At 38.6% G+C, this 25,602-nt stretch overlaps 1 protein-coding gene across 1 annotated transcript in view; it reads right to left on the bottom strand.

The window, feature by feature from the left end:
- PDE3A (phosphodiesterase 3A) overlaps positions 1–24,378 on the bottom strand; it is a 312,963-nt gene extending 288,585 nt beyond the window's left edge. The window contains exon 1 of the mRNA XM_045781385.2: positions 23,388–24,378. Coding sequence (XP_045637341.2) covers positions 23,388–24,347 — 960 coding nt within the window. The 5' untranslated portion in view covers positions 24,348–24,378. The remainder of the gene's footprint in view (positions 1–23,387) is intronic.
- Positions 24,379–25,602: the final 1,224 nt, after the last annotated feature.

Here is a 25,602-nt window from a genome sequence, read left to right as displayed (position 1 = left end):
CCTTTAAAATATGGCAAGCAGAACTGGTCACAAAGCTACAAACCCAGAAGAATTCTGAAAATTATGCTGCAAAAACCAACTTTAATAACACAGCTAATAGAAGGAAGTCAACTCATTGAACCTGCAGCCATCCAACCCTTAGTATTTATTATTTATTTAAGCAGCAATTAGATAAGTCTCCAAATTCTCAAATCATGAAATTATACAATCATTTCTAAAACTAAATTTACAGAATTTACATATTCTCCCATTAAATAATCCTTAGTCTTTGCCCACTGTTCAAATCTATGCACAATGAAATTTATATCTAGTCATTCAATTATCTATGCCTTCCAGTTTTTGACATGTAGACTTTTTTTTTTTATTTTTGAGAGAGGGAGGAAGAAAGAGCATGAGCAGGGGGAGGGGCAAAGGGAGAAGCAGACTCCCTGCTGAGCAGGGGAGCCTGATGCAAGGCTGGGATCCCAGGTTCCTGGGATCATGACCTGAGCCAAAGGCAGATGCTTAACCCACCGAGCCACCCAGGTGCCCCTTGACATGTAAGACATTTAATAATTATGCTTCCTATGTTTTTATTCGAGTACTTAATAAACTGCCAAAGAGAACCTAAGCAAGCAAAGTGTCCTGACTTTGGAGATTCAAGTTATAAATTCTCCCGTGTTCTTTACTCCCTACCCACCCAATTTCAGTGGCTTCAGTGACAGCACCACATGCCAACTGGAAGATAAAGGCATAATATGACCAGCTTTATCATGCCAGTAAAATTTTAACAGGTCCACAGCTTAACCACTTTCAGGAGGCTGACTAAAGAGGGAAACCAACTAATGGAGATAAACTAGCAAAAGGCTAACTGTAAATTAAAAGAGGGACGGTTTAACAAGTATCATATTCTTCAGTACACTGAGAAACTAGGAGCGTTTGTTGTTGTACTGTTTGTTTCTTCAACTGCAAAAGGAATATATTCTTTAAATAACATTTAAACAGTAGAGAAGAATGTAAAATTACTTTAAAAAGACCTTTTTAACAAACCTCATTGCTTCCTTAAGAACAGCATGCTTCCTTAAATTACAGGAAATCCTTATGATTCATTCCAGAAATTCACCTCTACTGATAACATTTCTACCATCTCATTCCCTATATAACCACATAAATCCTACACCACCAATCCCAAATTGCATTCTAAGCATAATAACAGTGGCTACTATTTATTGAATGTGTAATACTTTCTAGGTTGCAAACGTCATTTAACTTATGAAAACAAGCCGATCAGGTGGCGTTTACTATCCACGTTGTATAAATGGATATATTCCGTCTCAGAGGGACTCATCACTTTACCCAAGGCCAGATGGCTACTCGGGGACTGGAGTAAGGATCGGAATCCAAAGCTGATACCAAATGCTATGTCTTCATTACCACACTGTACTTGAGTTCCTCCATCGACAGATCCTGCTCCTGCTGTTTTCACACTTAGAATAAGAAAGAATTCAATTCCCATTTATTTCATCCTCCTGTCCATAGAGAGTAATAATAAAAATAAATGCACAATACTCTAAAATGTTTCTCAATCTTAGCACTACTGACCTTTTGTCAGAGAGTTCTTTATTTAGGGGAATGCCCTATGCATTATAGGACGTTTAACACCATTCCTGGCTTCTACCTAAGAAATGCATGTTGGTAGCACCCCTCAAATCTAATAACTAAAAATATCTTCAGATTTTTGCCAAACGTTCCCTGGGGGCAAAATCGGTCCCAGCGGATAACCAACGCAATACTCTAAAACTTTAGAAACACAGAGTAAGAATAACTCAAGTTCTGATATATTTACATTTTAAAGTCATATGTTCTTCTATGAAGATTACAATTAGAGAATTTGGCACTTCTAGAAAAATACGTGGAGTTCTACCCAATTACAATGCTTTTCAGATAGCTAATGTGTTTTACAAATAAATATTTACTAAATTAGATAAAAACATTTCAGGTACAATTCTTTAGTTTAGCAATCTGTGTCACTCCAGTGCTAAATAAAGTAAACCACTGATTGCCCGAAGTGCTACAAAGAGGTTTTATTTATTCCAACTCCTGAAAAAGTAACTCATACCATCTTTAAGGAAGAGATGCCTTTATTAGAACTTCTAGTGCTCAAGGGGCACCTGGGTAACTCAGTCAGTTAAGCATCAGCCTTTGGTTCAGGTCATGATCCCAGGGTCCTGGGATAGAGCCCCATGTTGGGCTCCCTGCTCAGTGGGGAACCTGCTTTTCCCTCTCTGCTTGCCAGTCCCCCTGCTTATTCTCTGTCTCTCTCTCAAATAAATAGATTAAAAAAATCTTTTAAAAAAATAACTCATCTTTATTTAAAAAAAAAAAAAAAACTTGCAGTGCTCAAGCTACTCTTTGCCCCATTTTCTACGATTTCCCTGTAAGTTACAAGCATGAACTCATGAACTATAGAAAATAAATATGGGAAAAAAATATGAAACAGTCTGCCATCCAAGGTTAGAAAATCAGTAATTAAAATCAAAAGTAAAATCTAAATGACCTGTAAAAATGGAGACAAATATTGCCTCTTGCAAGACTATTTCATTGATGTCAAATGAAATTCCTGAAAAGCCCCTTCCTCTAAGCTTTATTTATTTAAATATCTCCTTCCAGGAACTTTGTACAGGAAAGTAAATGCTCACCTGGTCCATAAATTAGGTTCACGTCCTTCTTGGATCAAGTTTATAGAGTTATGATTTGCAAGCTTTTTTATTCCCCCTCATTTCAACACACCTGATGGATGTGACACGCGTATCAGTGACTGTGGCTCAGTACAGCATTGACTCAGGAGGTGGGGAGGTCTCCCTAGAGAGGACATGCCACTATCGAGGGCAGGTTAGAGTTTGAAAAACCCACTATGGGGGCATCTGGGTGGCTCGGTCGTTAAGCGTCTGCCTTCGGCTCAGGGCGTGATCCCAGGGTCCTGGGATCCAGGGCTGCATCAGGCTTCCTGCTCTGCTGGGAGCCTGCTTCTTCCTCTCCCACTCCCCCTGCTTGTGTTCCCTCTCTCGCTGGCCGTCTCTCTCTCTCTGTGTCAAATAAATAAGTAAAAAAAAAAAGAAAAACCAACTATGTGATCATCACCTTTAAAGGAGACAAAGGGGCATTGTTATTGCCATCTCAAAGAGCTCACCTAGGATAAAAAGTTCATTTTGCCATTGAAAGTGGCAATCTTACGTTGATAATATTTCCAAGGAAAGCCATAATCTGGAGCATCAAAGCTCATGCCTTCCTTTTCCAGCTACATTTTAGACCTATAAAGCATGATACATTTGTCAAACTTTTTTTAATGTTCGTATTAAGTACTATGTACAAAATCATGGACAAAATGTCGTATTTCTGCACTCGTTCTGTACCAATGAGAACCTAAGGCATAATTAAACTTGCTACAGATCTCTATTGTGTTTAAGGTCTGCTCTGAATGAAGAGAAAGCAGATAAATGGAATTATTTTCAATCCGTAAAACTTGACCGAGTCTCACATATATAGTGTTAGTTCCTCTCACTTTTCATTATTCTAACCATACATAAATCACCAGAAGACACTTACTATGGCAGAAACCTTGACTATCTTCCTCTTTTCATCTGAATCAAACAAAAGAAGGTCCAAAGTACCAAAGACACAATAGAGACAGAGTTTAGTGTTAACCCAGGTGAAGGTCTTCAAAGTTTTAGCTAACTAAAAATTAGATACATAGCTACAGATTATTTTGCTAACATAATAAGAAAAAAAAGCAAATGCAGTCTTAGTGTATATTAAGGATCTTACTCTCTAGATGAGTGTTTTTGCGGTATATTACAGAATCACACATCCTCCTACCCATTCACCCCTATTTTGATACAGTTTAGGTTGAGGATTGGTGCTTGGGCAAGTATGTGTTAAACAAAGGTCTAAATTATTTTGATGTGAAAAAGGAGATGGCCACACACTGCTTTATTCCAATTAGACCACATTTAAACTACTGCACCAGGTTCCTGAGTTCTCAATTTCAAAAGACCATGATTTCCAAAAAGAAGAGGAGGGGGAGAGGAGAGGAAGAGTGGGTATGCTATGGAAGGGAACTTAGTTCCCTACCGTGGCAGGGATCAAGAGAAAGCTTAAAGAGGATCACTTGTTAGGAATTTTATAAATTTGGCTCTACCTTTAATTTCCCTCCAACCCAAGGATATAACAGCAGAGATGCTTTCTATGAAAAGGAACACATACATAAAGAAAAAAGATCTCCAAAACTCCACTATGATATATAAAGACAAGTTCAGAAGAACACGGAGAGCAATGAAGGGTTTTACCAGGTGGGGAACTTCAGCTAGTGGGCAAAGAATAGAAGTTGCTTTGCACTAAAGAAAACTTGACCTAGAGGGGTGCCTGGGTGGCTCAGTCGTTGGGCGTCTGCCTTTGGCTCAGGGCATGATCCCAGGTCCTCTCCCACTCCCCCTGCTTGTGTTCCCTCTCTTGCTGGCTGTCTCTCTCTCTCTGTCAAATAAAAAAATAAAATCTTTAAAAAAAAAAGAAAAAAGAAAAGAAAACTTGACCTAGAGAGCATAGCCCAATATGTTTTATATATAATATATATTTACAAAGACAAAGCATTTATATATTTATCTAAAGACAAATCATTGCAAGCATTTAGAATAACCCAAGAAAAATACCAAAGTGGAACTCAACCTAATAATTTTCCAAGGTTAATGGCTCTAGACTGCCTAGATTATCTCAATTGGCAAAATAATTTTTAGCTAGTTCTATGACCCAGCCTTCGAGAATAAGAAGCTTGATCGTGCACTTTTAAAGCGCGATCTGGGGTTATGACATAAATCACCCGAGAATCTCAGAGGATGACACAGGAGCTGCAGTCTGTATTGACTCTAGTTGGTCTATTTCATTGGTAAAATCAACACAAAGAGCACAAAGTTGTCTGCCCTGCAAGATTGAGGACCAATTTAAAGACTAATCTTAAATAGGGTGATCGTCTCTGTACTTATTAAAATGGCCAAAGCCTACAACCTTTTTGTGTTTGCAGTTATAGACTGGGGACAAGAGGCTTCTGGTTCTTTTTAAAAAATGTGTACATACTGAGCAAGGGAACACGGTGAGCAAATGTAACTCGGATATTAAAATAGCTTTTGTGAACAAATGAAACTGGGCCCCTTCAAACAAACATGGGCACATGAGGCTGCAAAATAACCTACATCGAATATGTCCAAATCAGACACACACACACACACCGTCTTCCCTTCCTTGCTCTGTCTGTAAAAACAAACACACATTGACCTTCTGATGCTTTTTCTTTCCAAGAAGGGCATTACAATATTTCCAGTTTCCCAGATTCACAAACTAAAGGATCGCTCATGTACTTTGTTAACAACTTCCACCATCAATCACTGACTAATCCTGCCAACCCTTTGTTTTTTCTTAAATCATCTTTCCTTCCCAACCACAACTCTTCTAATAAACCCCACTGTCCCTAAACAGAACTCTTACAATAGCCTCTTTCGTGTCTTTCAAAAAAGTCAGTTTGTCTGTCATCTGATCCACTGCTCTCAAAACTATGTTTCATCCGTTAGCATCGCTCTGGTTAAAAAACTTAGTAACTTTTGGTGCAGACAAAATAATGTTCCTATTCCTCGGCCTAATCTTAAAACACTCCATTATTCATTCCCCTATCCCTACCCCTCTCTATCTTATCTCTAAAAAATTTCCCACCATCCCACCTCTTCTCCATCCACAAAGGCTAGGCTATCTATCCTGCTATCTTTTCCAGAACACAACCTCACTCCACACCTGGCAACCAGTCTCACAACGTGCTCTGCCCTTTCTCTCCCTCCTTCCCTCTGGACCTCATGTCCACAGGGGAAATACAGTGAAACATTCCCGTAGTGACATTCCTATAATGATACGCTGGGCTTTTTTCTTCTTTTTTAGATACATTCTTTACATTGTACCAAAGTTGACGCCAGTCAGCTTCCTATTCGTACAAACACGAGAAAAGGTGGAAAATAAATCCAGAAGAGAAGTCAGAGAGGAAGGGAAGACAGAATTTTACCAGAAATCCATGTTAAGAAGGTGATGGTATTTGAGCATTAAATTTAGCCCTGACCTTTCTGGAGTGCAACGTTCTCATGACTTTCTGTATTTCAAAGCGTGTATCACTTTGCACTGCAATCCTTTGTTAATGCTGTATCTTTTCTATATGCTTAGGGTGGGGTTGCAGGGGTGGTCCACTCTGAACCTTCCACCAACTACCCCACCCTCTCTGGAACGTTCTGGGCACTCTTCGAATGTTCCGAAATTTAAAAAAACATGAACGGTTTACGTTTCCCAAGGAAAATTCTCACAAGCAAGGGATCCATAGTGGCAGTCTAGGAGCTAACCAGGCTAAAGGTGACTTTCCCAGTAGGAGCGAGAAGCTTCCTTACCGTGCCAGTAAGTACTGGTGTTCTGATCTTCCTTACAATTAAACCCTCCCATATAAATTAATAACCTGACATTCTGATTCACGAGCTATAATTTTATTAGTGTGCTTTAGCAATGAATAACCTCTGGTTCTATAGAAAAAGTACATCTCTGACCCGCAACGCTGAGATCTGGACTCTAGCCAAATGCTAACCTCAGTGCCAAAACCAACAACCCTTCCCCCGCCCCTAACACACATACACTCGACAGAGAAATGCCTACCAGTCTCTGTCACCTTAATTCAGCCATCTCAAATATAATCAGCTACTGCTAATCTACTTACTCTCTTTGGAAAGAACAGTAAAAAGAGGATGGAATGTTGAGTAAAGTTTTTGCCTTTTTTCTTTCTTTTTTTTTTGTTATTTAAACACCATCTCTGATTCTATCATATTTATTTCTGCGGATTTTTTTTGGAGGTAGACAGTGGTCTGAGACCACACTGTATTTTTTTAGGTAGTTATAGAAACTGGCTTAATATTCCTAAATTTCGTTTCACATAAATTTACAGTTCTTCAAATGAGAAAGCATGGTAATAATCCAAGAAGTGGAAGTAATTTTTAAAATATTACACACTGCTCTTTCCCCCTCTTCATTTATTTAAACAAATAATAACAAATGAAAATATACAAAGTTCCTTTGTCTTATGCAGGAAATGCAAAGAATAATCAAAATCCTGACAAGCAAAACTGAAATTAATCAATATTAGACACAGTGTAACTCAGACACAGAAAAAACAAAGTATAAAATAACACTTTCTGCATATAAGTGATGGATAAAATTTTAAAATATTATAAAATAAAAAGGCTTATATTTATAGACTATACGTAAACTATTGGGAAAATTATACTGGGTATTTAATAAACACTTTGGTACATGGAATTCTTTCAGGCAAAAAAAAATTTTTAATGTTCATTACTTTGAAAAACAATCATTATGAAGATGATTTTTATTTGCAACTGTCCTAGCCTGATAATCAGTGAAGGAGGCTCAGTACTCTCCTTATGCATGTTTTACAAAGAATTTTCTCTCCTTAGTAGAACACGATTTATTTTCATGTTCATCTCAACCTATCATAAGCAGGGAGTTTTCTTGCTACCTTTTAACCTAAAATAGACCAAGAGCCTTTGTAAAAATGAAGTCCATTTCTAAATGCATATACATATTTCAGCACACATGTATATTTTTTCATAAAACTATACTTTCAGGCCAAGTTACAAAAATTGTGTATATGTTTATCTCGAGCTCCAGGGACCCATTGTGGGGGATCATAGACCAGCTCAACATCCAATCTTCTAAGAAACTTCAGCTTCTCCAGCCATCTGGGTCAAGAATCAGGAATGCAAAGTTGTACTTCACAGTTTTATTAAAGGCCACGTTATCATTCATAAAAGCACTGGAGTTGTAGCTATTTCCCTGCCTGTAAGTCCAACAACTATTGGGTAAGGGGTCCCAAAAATGCTCTATGAACATTTGGAGAGGAACGATGTCAAATGACTACATTCCTTTACAAAGTTTTGTTTTTCTGATTATAAAATATGTGTTCAGGGTTAAAAACTTTAAAAAATACAGAAAATAGAAAAATAAATAAAAATCACCCATGATACCCTCATACAAATAACAATAAACACTTTGACAACCATCCTTTCTGTTACCCATTTTGTTGTTACAGGTGATAGCATACTATATCCTCAGTTTTGTTTCTCAGTTTCCCTCTTACTCATCAAATTATTTCCCATGTGATTAAAAACTCTCCATTTCACAAGTTTTAAAATTCCTATCTTTTGTTGCTTCCAAGCAATATGTAAAATATTTCATAATCAGATATCAACCATAGTGTAGAGTTAGCAAACTCTGGAAAGTTGCAGGGCAATCAAGCTATCATAATTTAAATATTTATATAGCACCTATCATTGAAGTGCTCTGTAGGTTCACAAATGATCTGAGTTAATATGAAAACAAAACAGAAGTATTTCCTCTATAGGAAGGTGTGGGATGGATTGGCAACATGTCTTTGGATAAGATAGGATTTGTCAGACTATTTGAAAACTAATAATAAGAGAAAGACTTGAATTTTCTTTGAACAGTCTAATGTTTTTGCTACATTAGAGGTTAAGATGTTAAAGCATCTACAAATACATCTATTTAGGAGGGAGAGCATAAGAATGACACTTCATTAAAAATTTATTTTAAAATAGAAAGATATTTATATAAGAACAAAATCTCAAAACCAACCTTTATCATACTACATGTTATAATAGCCTAACCAACTAATAACTTTTGAAGAGATTAAAATACTTGATTGGAATTTGTTTCAATGCAAGGAGATCTGACACCTTTCCTGAATGTTGGATTTATAATTTGTACACCCTCTGAAAAGCAAGGACAGAAGGTAAACTGGGAAAGGGAAAAAAAATCAAACCAATCAGATTTTTTTTTAAAAGAAATGAAGATATATAGATATAGATATGAAAGTCAAGATATATATATCTTCATTCATATATATAGATATAGATCTCTATATCTGTAGATACAGATATAGATATTCTCTTAATATTAGGCTGCTGAATACAAGAGAAAACACTAAAGGAACTCTCTTTCTACCCTCAAAGAGAAGTTCAGCCCGTCAATACCAATCGTGGTGGTATTGCCTTCAGTATGTATTTCCCACTAACACTACCGCTTGGTCTAATTCCCAATCCTACCCAGACTACTGCAATAGCCTTCTCCCTTCTTCCATTCTAAAACCTATTCACACTCAACACAGAAAGCTGAGAGATCCTATTCATCATAGATCTGGTAACATCCTTTCTCTACTGAAAACCTTTCAATGGCTTCCCACTCTGCTTGGACCAGCAGTTTTGCAAGAACTCCCATGGCCTACTGATCCACTGGCCCTCTCCCACCACCTCTCTGACATCTCCTCCTCCATCACAGAAGCAAAAACCAGAGAATGTTCAATGACCAAGTTGTGGGGGAAAGATGACTACCACAGGAAGAATTTCTGAACTGAAGCCAACGATGGTACAGTAAGATGATGCAGGACCCTTGCTCCTACCAAGGTCAAACCAAAATAACCATCTCAGACTAGACTGAAAGATCATTCAATATGTAGGAAAACCTGGATGAAAAGTGGTCTGAGTACTGAGGACTACTGTAGGGTCTTGTGGGAGCTGGTAAAAAGAGAGAGCACCTAGAGGATTATTTTTATGTGATAAAGTAAACAATCACTACCTTCCACCAAAAGCCATTGCTGAGCCTGCACTGTCCCAGCTACTTTGCAGAGATTCTTTTTTTTTTTTTAAGATTTTATTTATTTATTTGACAGAGAGAGAGACAGCCAGCGAGAGAGGGAACACAAGCAGGGGGAGTGGGAGAGGAAGAAGCAGGCTCATAGCGGAGGAGCCTGATGTGGGGCTCAATCCCATAATGCTGGGATCACGCCCTGAGCCGAAGGCAGACGCTTAACGACTGCCCCACCCAGGTGCCCCACTTTGCAGAGATTCTAAGCAGGAAGTCCCTGTTGAGAAAAATGGTACCACTGGTAATTTATGAGAAAAAGGAAGGGTATGACTGGAATTCTACCATGAAAAAATGAAGCAAAAAATTCTGAGAAATCTGTTTTTCAAAACAAAACGCAGGTTATGACGGCAGCTGGTGGATAAGTTTCCAATGGGATTATATGACACATGATCCCAAATTTGACACTCAACAGCATCATCAGCCATTTTTGCCAACATGTCCAAAAACTTCAATTTTCCTAAATATCTTCCTTCATCCTTTTTCATTCATATCATTTTCTTCGGAAGCACCTGTCACCATCTTTGTCAGATTTTTCTCTTTCCACTGTTAAGATGTCTGGATCCCCAGGCTCTTCATTTGTCAAAGTAGCTGTGATCATGATATAAGCAACTCTAATATTTTAATTAACTTCCAGAAAACCTGCATGTTTCATAAGACTTACAAGTCTGTTTTTTTAATCAAATGTAAATTAGATACTTCCTGATATAAGCCCCCAACCTTCAATGACATGGTCCTAATGGGTGGGTAGGAACAGATACCGATCTTGTTCAGTTGGGAGGGATGTTTAACAAGAAGCGATGTCCATTATTTCCACTAATTTTACCTTCATACCTGAAAAGGTTGGCTGTATTATTCCCAGAGTACGATAGGATTATTGAAGTTCAGAAAGTTGAAGAAACTTGTACACACTACAAAGCCTTGGCTTGTCTCAGTGCATATACTCTCTACTTTGTACAGCAATTGATTTTTGTTTAAGCTTTATAACAGCCATATGAAATAGGTAGAAAAATTGTCATCCCTATCTTACAGTAGAAGAAATTGATATGCAGAGTGGTCAAATAATTCCCCTGAGGTATCCTCAATGGGGAAATCAAAGTGAAAAATTTTACAAATGTCATACGTTCATAAACTATAATCTGTGTGTATATATAGATAAAGCAGGTTTTCCCACAACACTAAACCAAGCACTTTTTAACTATTTGTTTAATCAGACCACAAAAGTCAGGACTTTCTGTCTCGTTTTAAGAGACAGAAGTTTGTAGTCCCATGTTTCTCCACCGAGGTAGCAAGAGTGCACCTTTTTAAAACCTTAGATTTCTGGACCCCATTCTAGACATAACTAAATCAGAATATCTGACCATGGGACCTAGGAATTTTCATTTGAATAGGCTTCTCGGCTAACTTTTATTCACACTGAAATTTGAGAACTACAGCATGTGGCTAGATTTAAAAAGTACCAGATGATGTGTAGTTATAAGTAGGGGAGGTCAGGCCATCTCCTCACAGATTTTTAAAGCAGCTGATGGAAGCCTACTAATCTATTAATCAGAAACATGGACTGTTAGGATTCATAAAACAGTCTGATTAACATGGCATTAGAGTTATAGGAAATTAATTAAAACCAGAAAAGAAGCAGCTAAGAATCTAGGCTTCTTGAGATACCTAGAAGGTAACAAATAGTCAACATGAAATAAAGAGAGGCCTGGATGTTCAATAAAATACACTTACTTGCTGACCTTTTTAATCGATCTGGACACAGAAGAGGTAAAAATTCACACAAGATTGCCATAAGGGTACATTTATAAGTCACAGAGATAAATGCACTAAAGAAGTAAAGACTCGATGTTTCTGAAAGTAATAACATCAAGAAAGTTTATGAACTTAGGACTTCTGAAAAATAATCTAAGTGCTTTTGGTCTAAAGACAGATTCCAAGGCAATGCATGGCTGGACTTCCTGCCCCATGCCCAGGAGTGACTCTCTCAGGGTCTTCTCCTCTTTCCAAATCACAAGAAGTTCTAGATTTTCAGTACAGCAACGTTATATCCCCAAAAGACTATACAATATCTTTTTTTAAAACTGAGGAATTATTGTTTTGATTTTGATCTAGTCTTCTCTATGCTCAAGCAAATGCTAGCCTTAATTTCTTCCACTCATTTACTGCGGGAAGTTTCCTTTTCTGAATGCCACTTTATTTTTTAGATAACTTAATCAGTGTTCATTTATATCTGTACTCAACACTCCCAAATTCTCACACTTTTCATTTAGGACTACTTAATTCCTTACAGAAGTTCCACTGAAAACATTTAAAAGCTCAGTTGTCATTCTTTAAAGGGGTTAAGAAGAGCCGATCCAATTATTAAAGTAAAAAATAAATAAATAAAGAGAAACAGACAAAATGAGGCTACTGCCTTCAAAACTGTCCTATAATTTAGGCCCTGTTTATCTGGCAAAAACAATTCCAATTACAGCAAAAACAAATCATTAAGAGTAAAAACAGACACTCTTCAAGATGGTACAGACACACAGCTAGCTTCCTGTCCCAAAATGAAAATAGAGTTAAAAAGATTTTGCTTCTAAATGTTTTATTACTCTGTCAAATTTAAAATGGCTTGTTTACAAAAGTATATTTTGATTATTTCAAAGTATGAATTAATCGATAACTAAATTAACTTGTCATTTTTTTCAAATGGAAATGCTCAGATTTTTAAAAAAATAATATATTCAAAGAAATGTCAAACTCAGATAGTTTTCAGTAACAGCAACCTTTCTAAAAACATCTACCTGTGAGACCATTGGACATCCACAAAATAAAAGAAACTTGTCTCTATAAAATATAGCTGGGAATAACTTTTTTTTCCCCTAAACCCTGCACTCCTAGTTTATCTAATGGCATGATAATCTGCCGGCCATACTCAAAAGAGATGCTTTTGATTTCAGTGAAAGGCTTTGACAATATCTCTATATTAAGCATTAAAACTACAGCAACAAAATATTATTTGTCTCATAAACTTTCTAGTTTAACAAGTCAAGTTCTACTACAAACTAGATAGACCAACACAATTGACTGGATGAACTAAAACTTATCATTTCAATAAAACCCTGCAAACTGCGGATTTTTCAGTTCATCCGGACTCCAAAATTATGCTACCAAACTCTAGATTCTTGATCACGGTTGGACAAGCCCTGCAGTTGGGTGATATTTTAAATAAGTCAATTTTATAAAGCCATCTCTGGAAGCAACGGGCTCGAAACAGATTTCGTAACGGAGCACAATTAAAAGACAAAATAGAGCTAGATTTACTTTACATTAGACACTTCAGGATATACGGCTATTCGATAAACGCTAACGAAAATACAGACTACTAGTGTAAAAGGGAGGCAGAAGAACACCTACCCACACTGTGCAGAAGGTGATGGGAACAAAGTCAAGGTTGATTCTTTCTCAATTACTTTGTAGGGTGAACAAGAAAAACACTTCAATTGGTATTTTTCTAAAAAACGCACCTAATCTCAAAGCGCATTTTAAAATTTACACTGTAATGATCTCGGTGGTAACTTTGGTTATTTTCAGTTAGGAATGAGCTAAAAATAAATATCTAGGACTCATGCTGAAAGTGGGATTTCCTCCCAGTAAGTGCACAGGCAAATTCAGCCCCTTATCTGACACATGCAGGAGAATATTTTTTAAAGGAATAAAAACACATATACATTAAAAAGAAAAATCTAAGTTTGCAGACTAGCTGATGAACTCTTTCTCTTCTTTCCATAAAAATTCACTTAAATTGGTTTAATCACCAGGTCCATCTCAGGAGATTAGGGAGATAAGTATTTCAGACTAAAAGTCCTTTATTTCTTTTCCATCCGTTTAACCTGCCAGCCAGCACCCACAATGAGCAAGGCACTGGGCCAGAATTTTTGCAAGGCAGTATCTATGGCTGAGAAGAGCAGGCTAAAAAGTTTGATTCTTTTATCGTGAAAGCTGTCGTGATCAGAATCTGGCTTTAGTTCCTGAGCCTAGAAAGCACATTTTGAAGGTAGCCTCGGCAACTCAACAGATTCTTGCTTTCCAAACTTCCTGTTGCGGGATCAGGACCCCAAAATACGAACTACCAAACAAGGGGTTGCTTTATATCACAATGCCTCCTGAGGAACATGTCCTATGTGCACCTGTTAACTTGATCATATGAAACACTTCCTTTAAAAATAAGAACCATTTCTTTTAGTCGCATTCAGGCTACTTTAAAAATGTCCTAAGAATGCTCGCTCCACGAGTTGCCACAAAATGAAGCATTCCCCCCCATAATATCTCTAATGACTTCCAACTTCCATGAGGTTTATTTAAGTGGATTATACCTGGAGAGGGGGAAACACTTGCCACAGACATAGCATAAATATTCAGTTATTCAAACTTACTTCAGAAGATGGAAAATTTTTATTAAAATCCTGTTAAATCAAAACCACAAGCTTCTTGAACAAAATTATTTCAATATTCTGACAAGGTACTGTGGGGTATGGGGGATAGAAAGGCATTTTGTAAATTTTAAGCACATTCTGAGGGAGAAGAATCTGCCAGGTTAAAAATACATGAAATAAAAGGCATTTCTTTACAAAATTATATATATATACATATGTATATATATACATACACACACACACACACATACAAACACATAGACATGTACACATTGACAGAAAAGATGACCGGCAAAAAAAAAATTGACAAGACCCAACTTCTACATTAATTTAAAGCAATTTCAAAATGAGCTAGGGCAAATGACTAGTTACACTCAAACACAAACTCTTTCAAGTAAGTTATGATTATTATGGCATTTATTCTCCAGCTAGCTACTTCAAGAAGTCTAAATTTAGCCAACTTCACCAGGAGTGAGCCTGAGTCCACATTATTTCATTTTAGCTAAATGTGCTTCTTTGTATATCATGATTCTACTGTCTTCTGTTCTTTTAAGATTTCCTAAGTGATAGTGAAAAATCTATGTAGCTCACTATTTTTATTCTGGAACGCAAAGATAAATAATGGGCTTTGCATTAAAGATGGGGGAATTTATAAATCAAAGGTCACCACAAACATCACACACAGATATAAACCATTATACACGAAATAAATGTTTTTCCAAAAAAAAATTCATCGTATATATCTATGTATACATAAAGGAACATGTCTTATAGAAAAAGTAATTTTCTCATTAATTCTCAAAGTAATATTGGAACAATGCCTAGGGTTAATGAATTTATGGAGAGGAGAGAGAAGAAAGTTGACATTCAAAAATCACTCTTTCTCAAAATCTGTACCTTTTTCTGAGTTCACCCTGCAGTTTGAAATCACACAGAGCTACAAAGCCATCTCCTCTCAACTCCTGGTCTCAAAATTCCATACCCTCAAAATCCCCAGCCCTCTCGATACACAAAATGGAACTATTTTCATTTCGTTTCGTATATCCATGAAAGTGGTGTTTACATAAGCACTGGTGAGAAGTCATCAGCCCTTTACAGACACTGTGACACTTTTCATCCTTTAAAACTCCCAGCAGGTCTGTCACTTGAGTTTCCTAAGTTACCAAGATAACGACCTGCACTATAAACATAAACACTTTCATTTCTAAAGAGACATTAGATAACTCAATTATACACTAATCACCATGAACGTGACTAATGACGTGTTCACACCGTACACATAAGCAATCCCTGTTACCAAACTCCAAAAGGCAAAGTCACCATTAACTGGCAATCTTGATACTGTGTTATAAATCAGGTTAACATAAAGGTTCCTTATTCAAAAGGTCTGTGAAACCACCCCTCCAATTAAAATAAGACTTTTAAATATGCACAATAATGAGAAATGAAGGGGGAAAACAGACTTGCCAACTATTAGCGTAGTACTGGTGCAAAAAAGAGTTACCAAGGTCACATATAAATTTGAACAGCTGTATATCATGTGCCATCATTAAATCTACACAGGTTTGCCATCATAATTGAAGAGGTGACATGAATATTCAAGTATTTCATCCCTTTAAAAATTATAGCTGCGCTTCCAAAATGGTAGCCATTAGTCACGTGTCAATTGAGTACTTGGACTGTGGCTACATCAAATTGAGATAGGCTGTGAGTGCAAAACATACACCAGATATTTCAATTTATAAACAAAAAAAAACAATGCAAAATACCTTCATTTTTTTTATATTGACTTTACGTTATGCTGTCATGGATTACTTCAAACATTACTATCATGGATTTCACCTGTTTCTTTTTCCTTTTCTATGTAGCTACTAGAAAATGGAAAATTAAGTACGTGGCTCATGTTAGATTTCTATTGGTCAGCGCTTATCTATAATGTTTACAGGACTGTTTTCATCAAAGCCACTGGGTGACACTGTTTCTCCACTAAATTGATATAACCAAAGCAATTTCCTGGCAGAGGAAAAAAAAAATCTCACACACAGGCTCCCACACATGTGCACACGTGTACACACATACCAATAGACCTAATGTGCTCGTTAGAACTATTCACAGGATGAAACTTTCTTAGGATGAAAAAGTAGGAGTATATTCAAGTAACGTTGTTACTATCTCAGGATGGAAGAACATGAATGCATTTAACTTTTATTACTATCTTAGCAGGACCAGCTATACTTAAAAATCTTTAATGGTTATTCTGATTCCTCGATAATGAATGAGAGCTCTAATCAAATCGAACAGGTAGAAGTTGTTCAGTTTGTGAGTTTTCCCAACTAGCTTCCCACTTTATAAATGGTAATGTTCTTCACAACCTCCTCTAATATTACATCCTATTTACTTATATTTTAATGGATTCCGGAGGAAACCATGCAAAATAACTTAGGTGAACAAAAACCACCAGCTGTTTTTGCTAACAAAGAAATGCTTTACTGATGTGCAGATTACTTTTTGCCTTGAATTTTTGAAAGCCTGAACATTTTGAAATAGATTTATTAAAGAACTAAAATGAAAACAAAAATCAATAGTCAAGCCACCAAAGCATGCTCTTCTTTGATGAGATAAAGACTCCACGAAGTTAGACTTTGCAATGCAATTGATATTCATTCATGGGACAAAGTCCTAAATGACACATTCCACAGGCTGCCTGGTACTATTTGATAACCAGAAAATTTACTGTAAGGGCTCAGAAGAGTTTTGTGTCATCTGTCCCTTCAACAGGTTTTAGAGTCTCCTCATTCTGAATGAGCATTTAGAGTTAGTTCCATGTGCAAAACTACAAAAGATACCCAGGCTTAAAATCACCAGCGTGACTCCTTTCCTACTCTCTTTCCCTAGCGGCATATTCAGGTCCAAGAGAAAAATGGATAAAAGCCAACATTTTGCCTCAGACTGGCTACATACATTTAGCGGAGTCTCCCTCAGTTTCCTTCTCTCTAAAATCAGACTAATTTTAGTCTCTTAACTACAGCCTGCACAGAATTGAGCATTCTGAGATCTCACTGCTACAAATTACTTGAAGCCATAAACTACCTCAGGATATGAAAACAAACAATCATTGTACGCTATTGAAGGATAACTTCCTAACTCCTGCAATATTTTTACCTGTATTTCAGAAGTACTATGAAGGTACACTAACCTTAATTTCCATTTCAAATAAAAAATTCTCTGTTGTCAAAATGTAAAGCTGCTCAAAATCCAAAAATATTTATTTTGACCAGTATGTGGTGATGAAGTTATTGAAATCTATGGAACTATAGACTTTTACCCCAGAAAAATGAACAGATGAAGAGATGAACGTTCTGGATCTAGAGTTAAAACCTACTCTAAGCTCTTATATGCATTCCTTCAGCTATTATCTAAGAGGCTATTTAGCTATTTTACGGATTTCCCCTTTCCTTATGTTGACCCCTCAATACCCTAACTAGCTTTAACTCTGGAGAGTTGAGTGCCTATCCTATCTGTATATAACACGTATGATTTTTAGCATGAGGCCTAATGAATAGATAAAATATGCTGATACGACCGTTGATAGTTTCACTGACCAAAGACCTTTATGGATAACATTAGCTAAGGGTAGCATCTTCTTTTAAGACAGTGGTATACTTTTACGGTGCACACATATAGCCAGCTAATATTTTTGATGATTATTATCCAACAGATCTTTCTCTGAACTACAATTGATACACATCTTCAAGATATTTTTTCTTCCAGAGATCAAAGCTATGTATTGTATGTTGACAACAGCACAAATATATTCTCAGATCCAAGTTAAGACAACTCCCTGGGAGCCCTGGCAGGGGGAGCGCCTTTTAAAAAATACTACCAATAGTAAAAGTAGACATAAGTAATTACTAAAAGTTTAAACTCCCATGTAAAGGAAATAGCGTTCATTTGAATATTAACAGAGCACATCTTTAAGTATAAGCATATAGACATGTCTGAACCTTTTGAGGTTCATTCTTAATTATTTAATAGAGCTTCATTAAAAATATGAATGAAGAAGGTAAACATAAATTGCGTTGTCAATCTCATGTATCTTGAGGGTTTTTTAAAAGATACAATTACAAATATCACACAGAAGAGAAAGAAGAGGAGGAAGACTGTTGGGATAGGAGACAGAAGGCCAACTAAATAAACAATTCACTACAAACATGCAGGCTTATGTGTAATTTCAAGAAGCCAAAGAAACTTGCCCTATGCAAAGGCATTGCATCTGCTCATCAAAATCTCTCAGGATACCTCATGATACAACAGCTGCATTGATCACCTTCATGCATCCATGAGATTACATCTCACGACAACAGTATTTCCTGAAAAATACAACTCCTGCCCTAAATCCAAGATAAACTCATTCTTTCAATAGATTCTGTAACACAAGCTTTCGATGAAGTCTACATAGACTCTATGGGGATGTTACTGGCACCGACCCTATTAACTGAAATCTTACAAATATCCAGAAATACTTCTAACTTTGAGGTTCATAAACATCCCGCTTCAATGCTCTTTAAATGAGAAGTGAAATTAAATTTGGTAAAGCCTGTATTCAACTAGGGCCCTGCAAAGATTATTCTGGGAGTTTTATTTCCTAATAGAACACAACAAATTCACACCAATGTCACTACAGATACAATGAATGCTTTTTCATGCCAGTGTCACTCACCCTAGCCTGCCTGCACCCCCTGCCCAGGCTTTTCAAAATGTATTTCATACACAGAGTCACTGTTCTGGTTGTTTATTTAATTAACATGACAGCCCAGCATACACAGCATTTCTTTCATTTCTACAGTTTTAACTTTTTACACTTTAGACTCAATACAGAAAGAGTAAAATTACTGTTTGACTCCTTCCAACCTCTGGAAATTTATATAGATTCACTGACTATTTCTGTCAGTTGAAACAGTTTTTCAGTATGCTTTAAATATCTGTATATACAAAGTAAAAATCACAATTTTGTCCCCACACACACAAAAAAATTATTTTCCCTTACTTCTCCCAAGGGATAGGAATTTTTTTTTCTTTTTAGTGTTTTCAGAAGTTGACATGAATTTTAATTCTGCCAGCAAGTCATATGTAATCAATATTGTTCTTTATATCACCCTAAGCTGAGTTATACTACTGAAATGTGATAGAATTAAAACCTGTCATTGTTTCTGGAATTTGTTCAATTTGAGAAATACTGTAGGTTATACTGGAATGTATTTAGGAACTTGAAGGACAATAGGTTCTTTATTTCCAAAAGAAATACTTCTGTATTTTAGAACCATAGCATAAATGTAAGTTACACTTATTCAGATAGAAGATGTAACAAGGCCTATCATGTGTCTACCATCACAAAGCATTCCTATTTCTTATATTTTTGTTTTATTGTTGTTGTTTTTTCATTTGAAAATACCTTTCTTACATCAGTGATGAAAAACTCGATTCTACTTTTGATAACCAACCATCAGACTCCATTACATTCCTACAAAAATCTATTTTGCCGCTAAAGATGTATAATTAAGAGCTGTAGGGAAATATTTATGGGAAATATTTTGATTTTTAATTACATAATACAAAGTATATAGCTGTACATTTCTGACAGAAAATGTATCCATCACAAAGAATTTTGTCAGTAAGTGGGACAAACACATTAATGGAAAGAGACCTTGTGTTTACTTCATGTGAAACCACAGGCAAAACTTAACTCTTAACATGTAACTAAAGTAGAATGACATTGGTTCGGAATCTTTCAAAGATGCATGTGCAAGGTGGTTCACAGTAACTAGTGAGGAATGACGAGCCAATCGTGTTCTTCGATTATATAGAGAATAGAGATATCCCTTCAAATACGATATCCAAATGGTAAAAACTACATAATTAAAATTTTGTGTTGAAAAATAACATATCTTTTAGTCATACAAAATATCTAATAATTCAAGAAATTCGAAGTATCTCTGTAGAGTCCAGTGTTTAGACGGTACAGTGATGAGAGACACATACTTGCTCTAGGATGTGAACATCTACCTAGAAAAGCTACATACACCTTAGTGGACATGTCTGCCAACCAAAAAAGTACAGTTTGACACACTGAGCTACAAAATCAGCTTGAGTCTTGAGGATATTGGACTGGTACTACTCTACTAAAAGCCATACAGATGTTACAAACTTTTCTTTCCTAAGAGGAAAGATTGCCCTCACTTGCATTCACAGATAGACCCAGTGTCAGATGAATTCTGTGACTGAAGACTAGACCTATTTCTTCTTTCTTTGCTGAAAGCTATCCTTATCATGCATACTGCAAAACTCATTCCATATGCAATAGCCAATCTAGAGATGTAACTACGGTTTAGGAAGGAAGGCAAAAAGGGAGGCAAATATCTCTGTCAGTTGCTTTGTCTTATGAGAATTGTTATCACCTATTCTCCTTGACCTTTTAGCACTGAGTCATTGAAGAGAGGTAGTTCATAAGTGGCCACTATCGTTCACACAGAGAAGAAAAGGCTGAAATTCTCTCACCTTTAAACCTCACAATGAGCAAGGTCCAAATAAATTCTCAAGAGGCCTCTGCCAGACTTTCTGCGTTTTATGTCCTTACACCTCTATTTAAAATTCACTTGTTGCCAGAGTATTGTCTGGAATTGAAAGTAGACATTCTTTCATAAAAAAAACTCCTAATCAGGTAGCATTCGGGGCAAGGTTATATATGTGTTTTATAAGTATTTTGATTCTTGACTTCATAAACTATGCAGATGACAGTGTACACTTTGCACTCTTAACCAGAAGTTTGTTTCCTTATGATAAAACAGATAAGACATTTACTGTATAGCTCCTGAACTTTTCACACAGTTAGGCTAACGAATGAGATATTGCCCTATCTCGTAAGAGACTATTCCATGTTACTTCTCACCCCCACACATACAATTATACTCAGCAACAACTTTAATGGGCCATATATAAAAACTGGTCTTAAGTCACTCTCTTTCTCTCTGTCTCTCTCTCTCTCACACACACACACACACACACACACACACACACACACACACTAACCGATGCCCTCATTAAAACTTCAAGGATCTGAATTTCTGCTAAATGTAACCTTGTTTTCCATCAACCATAAGAGATACAGTCTCTCACTTTAGAACATTCTTCATAAACACAGCCTTTAAAAAAAAAAACAGTAACCAAAAAAATGACCAAAATAGATTACAAATGTGCATTTTCAACAGCATTAATCAGCAAAACATTTAAAAATGCAATGCTCAATTACTTTCTTATAAATCTGCAGGTTATCTGAATTCTCCATTTATCAATCCAAACCAGAGAAAACCAATAAAAATCTGCAGATTAATCAACACTGCTGGTTAACTCACCTAAACACCTTATCTTAAATCCACCTCTAACTCCTTAACTTCTAAATGTTATATGAAATTTCAGAAATTTAAGAGGCTAAATGATATTAATTTGAACTTAAGATTAAATCACAGTTTTGCCTTACAAATTATGGTTCAGTTTTGCAGTGATCATATCACTTTCCCCTTTAAGTTAAAGAAAAGTGTTCTAAACATAATAAAACTAGCAGTGTTTTCATTTAAAAAGACATTCTCCCCTGACAGAGAAGAAATAAAACTGTGCTTTCCCCCGTATTGGTTTACCCTTCAATAGATAGCTTTATTCTGGTGAGTTCCAAATTTCTACCAAAGCTAAGTGTCAGTCAGTGGCCTGTTTAGAACTTCACTCTTAGAGTAAGCTTATACCCAAGAAATATTTGCTTTATCTAAACAAAAAACTAAATAAGTACATTAGTTTTAAAATAAACACAGAGACTATGATGCTGTCACTCATTCTGCTAAATAATGTCAAACAACTACATTCTGTGTAATCAACTCTGTTTCAAAAACAAACTAACCACCACACCATATGGTGACTGCTATGTCTTAGAAATATCTAAATGATTCTTCAAAAAAAAAAAAAAAAAAAAGCTTACTATATCTTGGGACATTCTCCCACTCAGTAAAGTCCTAATAGAGCCATAGGTAGGCATAAATTTAAAAGGGAAAAGTGTAAATTTCCACTTGCTGAACATGATCAGCTCTCTACAACCCCCACCCCCAAGTGTCATATCTGTTTGGAGTAGAGAAGCAAGCACTTAAGTACACCTTTTCAGAAACAATTTGCGTTTAAAATTGGGATTTGATCTTTTACGCCCTCTATGGCAACTGTATTCTATGGCCTTAAAACGTTTATTGATAATTAAGAGATTCATCCCCAAAATTCATTAAACTTTTTCCTAGAACAACTTCACTCCTAGATTCCTCCTCTTCTTCCTTTCTGAAAGATTTATACCACCAGCGATCTTGGAATTATTCTCCTGAATCAATATTTCCTGTATAATCTGTATAAATCCATTTGAATTTCTAACATCGACTGAAGTCTGTACTCCAGAGAAATGTTTTTAGTTGACACCAACAGCGCAGTTCAAGACTTTGACAAATTCCGCAGTTCAGACATATTGTTCCCCAAATAGAAGTTTATCATCAGGATACAAAACACATTACCATGTCATAACGTATGTCCCCAAAAACAAACTGGGCACCAAACAGATGCAGCCTTTTCAAGTAAAACTTACTGCAAAACCAGAAAGTGTGTATCAACACCTCACCTTCAAGCATTCCTTGATTTTACTTCAGAATCTTTTTACTGACTTTCACAGACATTGACTTGTCACTTTAGAAAAACCTTATAGAAAGTATTAAAGAAATCCAGTAAAATCCACGTGTTGAGACATCACCCAGTGCTAATAAAGCAAACCTGGAGGATTTCTGCTAAAGGAGAAAACTAGGAGGGGACTTGAGCGTAGGGAAGTCGTATGCCAGGTGTAGCAGATCTAAAAAGTTGGCCCAGGTGTGGAAGACCCTGCAAATGCCATCTAGTTTTGTTCCTTATTGTTTCTGCTGTTCAGATTATAAAATACTGTGCGAGACGGGGAGAATAACTCCCTAAATTTCCTACTGAGTCTGAAGTTAACACCACTTTTCTAGACTATCTTTCCTTTAGTTCCCAGCACTCGGGTTCCCTCCACTTTGTGGCGAATCCCAAGCCTTTCAAGTCTTCCCGGGAGGCGAGTGAGAGGAGCTCGCCAGGGCTTACCTGTTCCCTCGGTATGCAGGGCAGGGAGGTCCTCCGATGGGACTTGCTGCTGCAGCCGGACATCTCCGCGGACACCACGGAGCTGGACCGCCTCCTCCTCTTAAATACTGGGATATCTTCCTTGGTCCCAGCAATTTGCTGGGACCCGAAATGCTCCCTCGGAGCCGCCCCCGCAGACTGCGGCAAGATTTTCTCCACGTACCTGGCCAGGAGGAGCCCCAACACGCCGGCCAAGTATGCCAGGTAAGGTCTCCAGGCGACCTTGAACCTCTCTAAGGAAATGAGGGACACAGTCCTGACCGCGCTAGTCAAGGCGATCATGAGGACGCCCAGCCTCAGCCTCAGCACCAGCCATGTCGCGGCGGCCAAGCAGCTGAGCACCACCCCCGCGGCCGGCAGCGAGAGTAAGTGATCCTCCCCGACGCCCAGCCCAATCTGGACGAGCGCTTCCCCCCCGCAGCAGGCGGCGAGCAGTGCGACGGCCAGAGGCAGGCGCACCCCGGCGCGCAGGAGGTACAAGCCCATCCAGAAGAAGGCACACAGAAGACTGAAGAGCAGCGCCGAGAGCTGCAGCCAGGGGCTGAGCGGCGCGCCGCCCCCAGGAGCACCTCCCCGAAGCCCCGGGAAGACGCCCCCTTCTGCTCCCGGGGCCGTTTCCTCCGCAGCGGCCGTCGCCGCCTCCTTACTCTGCTCCAGGTCGCGGCCGATCTCCCCGCGCACCAGCCTCACCAGCAGGGCCAGCAGAAAGGACAGGGAGCCCGCGCACAGCGCTGAGGAAAGTTTCCGGGAGCGCCGGAGCGGCCGCAGCACCAGGTCTCCCCAGCGGCCGCGGCTGCCGGAGTCCCGCGACCGTGCGGGGCCGGCGCCAGCGGGACAGTCCGGGCCCGCCGCGAGGGCTTGATACACCCCACCGTGGTCGGGCTTGTCCCCGACTCGCGCGGCCTCGCGGAGCACTGCCATTGTGTGCCCTCTTCACGGAATCCCCAAGTTCCCCCGGACGCCCCCACCCCGACACATGCACGCACGCACTCTCTCCCTAATCCCACCCTCGGAATCCCTCCTTCTCCGCAGGCCCCCAAGCCACCGCAAGTTTCAGCTTTCCAATAACTCCTGGAGAAGCCTGGATGCTCCTAAGAGTCGCCTTCAAGTTAAAAGCTAGCACAGGCAGAAACGATCAGACTTCCTCCTTTTCGCTCTTTGAAAAACTCTTAAAAATTGTGCTCCACCCCCACCCCCGACTTCTATCCTCCGGGGTCTCTTCCTACTTCAGGATTTTAAAGATTGCCCCACGCGTCCGGCGCACGGGGGCTGCAGACGCTGGAGGAGCCGGGGGCGCAGGGCGAGCTCGGGGCCATCTCGGGCGCCGCTCGGCGCTGCGCTGCGGCGCTCCGGGCCGGCGGCAGACGGAGGTGCCCCTTCTCTTCCTTCCTGCAGCTCTTTCTCTATCACTCTTTCTTTCTCCTCGGCCGATCCTCCCCGGCACAGCCCCAGGAAGCGAACCGCCATTCCCCGGGGCAGAAAGCAAAGCCTCCCCTGCGTCTGTCCGTCCAGCTCATGGCAAAGGGTAGAAAAAAAAATGGGAATGGGGCTGAGAAATAACCAAGAAGTTGCTAAGTCCCGTCGGGAAGAGCCACAGTCCGAGAGGCTAGCGGCAGCCACAAGGAGGGAGGGAGAGCGAGCGAGCTGGAGAGGAAGGGAGGGTGAGAGGAAGGGAGGGTGAGAAGGGAGAATGAGAATTACTCTTTTTTTCCCCTTCTTTTTGGTGCGATGTAGGTGGTGATTTGCAGTTTTGCAAAAGGGAAACGAGTGGAGACGACTGGTTAAAAGTGTATAAAGAAGCAGGCAACTGGAGTGATCGGCAATTCAGCTTGCTTGCTTTAAGGCAACTCCCTAGAAAAGCTTTCCCAGCTGAGCTCCTGCCTCCTCCCCCAGAGGAGGCGCTGCTCTCAACTCTTCGCTCCATTCCCGGAGCGGTCCCGCACTTCCAGCTCGCTGGAGAAAGGGTTGCTGAGGCCCGTCCTCCGCCCAGCGTGAGGAAGCCGGGGTCTCAGGGGGGCCTGTGGTTGACCCTCAGGCTGAGCTCCCTAGGACGCTAAGAAAAAAAGATTGTCCTTGGCTACATGGCAGGCAGTGGAAACGACATACTTCCTCCTGTCATTATAAATGACAGCCACGTCTACTGTCAGGGATTCAAAGATGCTTCTTAGTTCTCAAG

Source organism: Ursus americanus, chromosome 25 (genome assembly GCF_024610735.1).
Source record: "Ursus americanus isolate L20-20 chromosome 25, mUrsAme1.1.p, whole genome shotgun sequence".
NCBI classification, from domain to species: domain Eukaryota; kingdom Metazoa; phylum Chordata; class Mammalia; order Carnivora; family Ursidae; genus Ursus; species Ursus americanus.
This window is presented reverse-complemented; position numbering and strand designations above follow the sequence as displayed.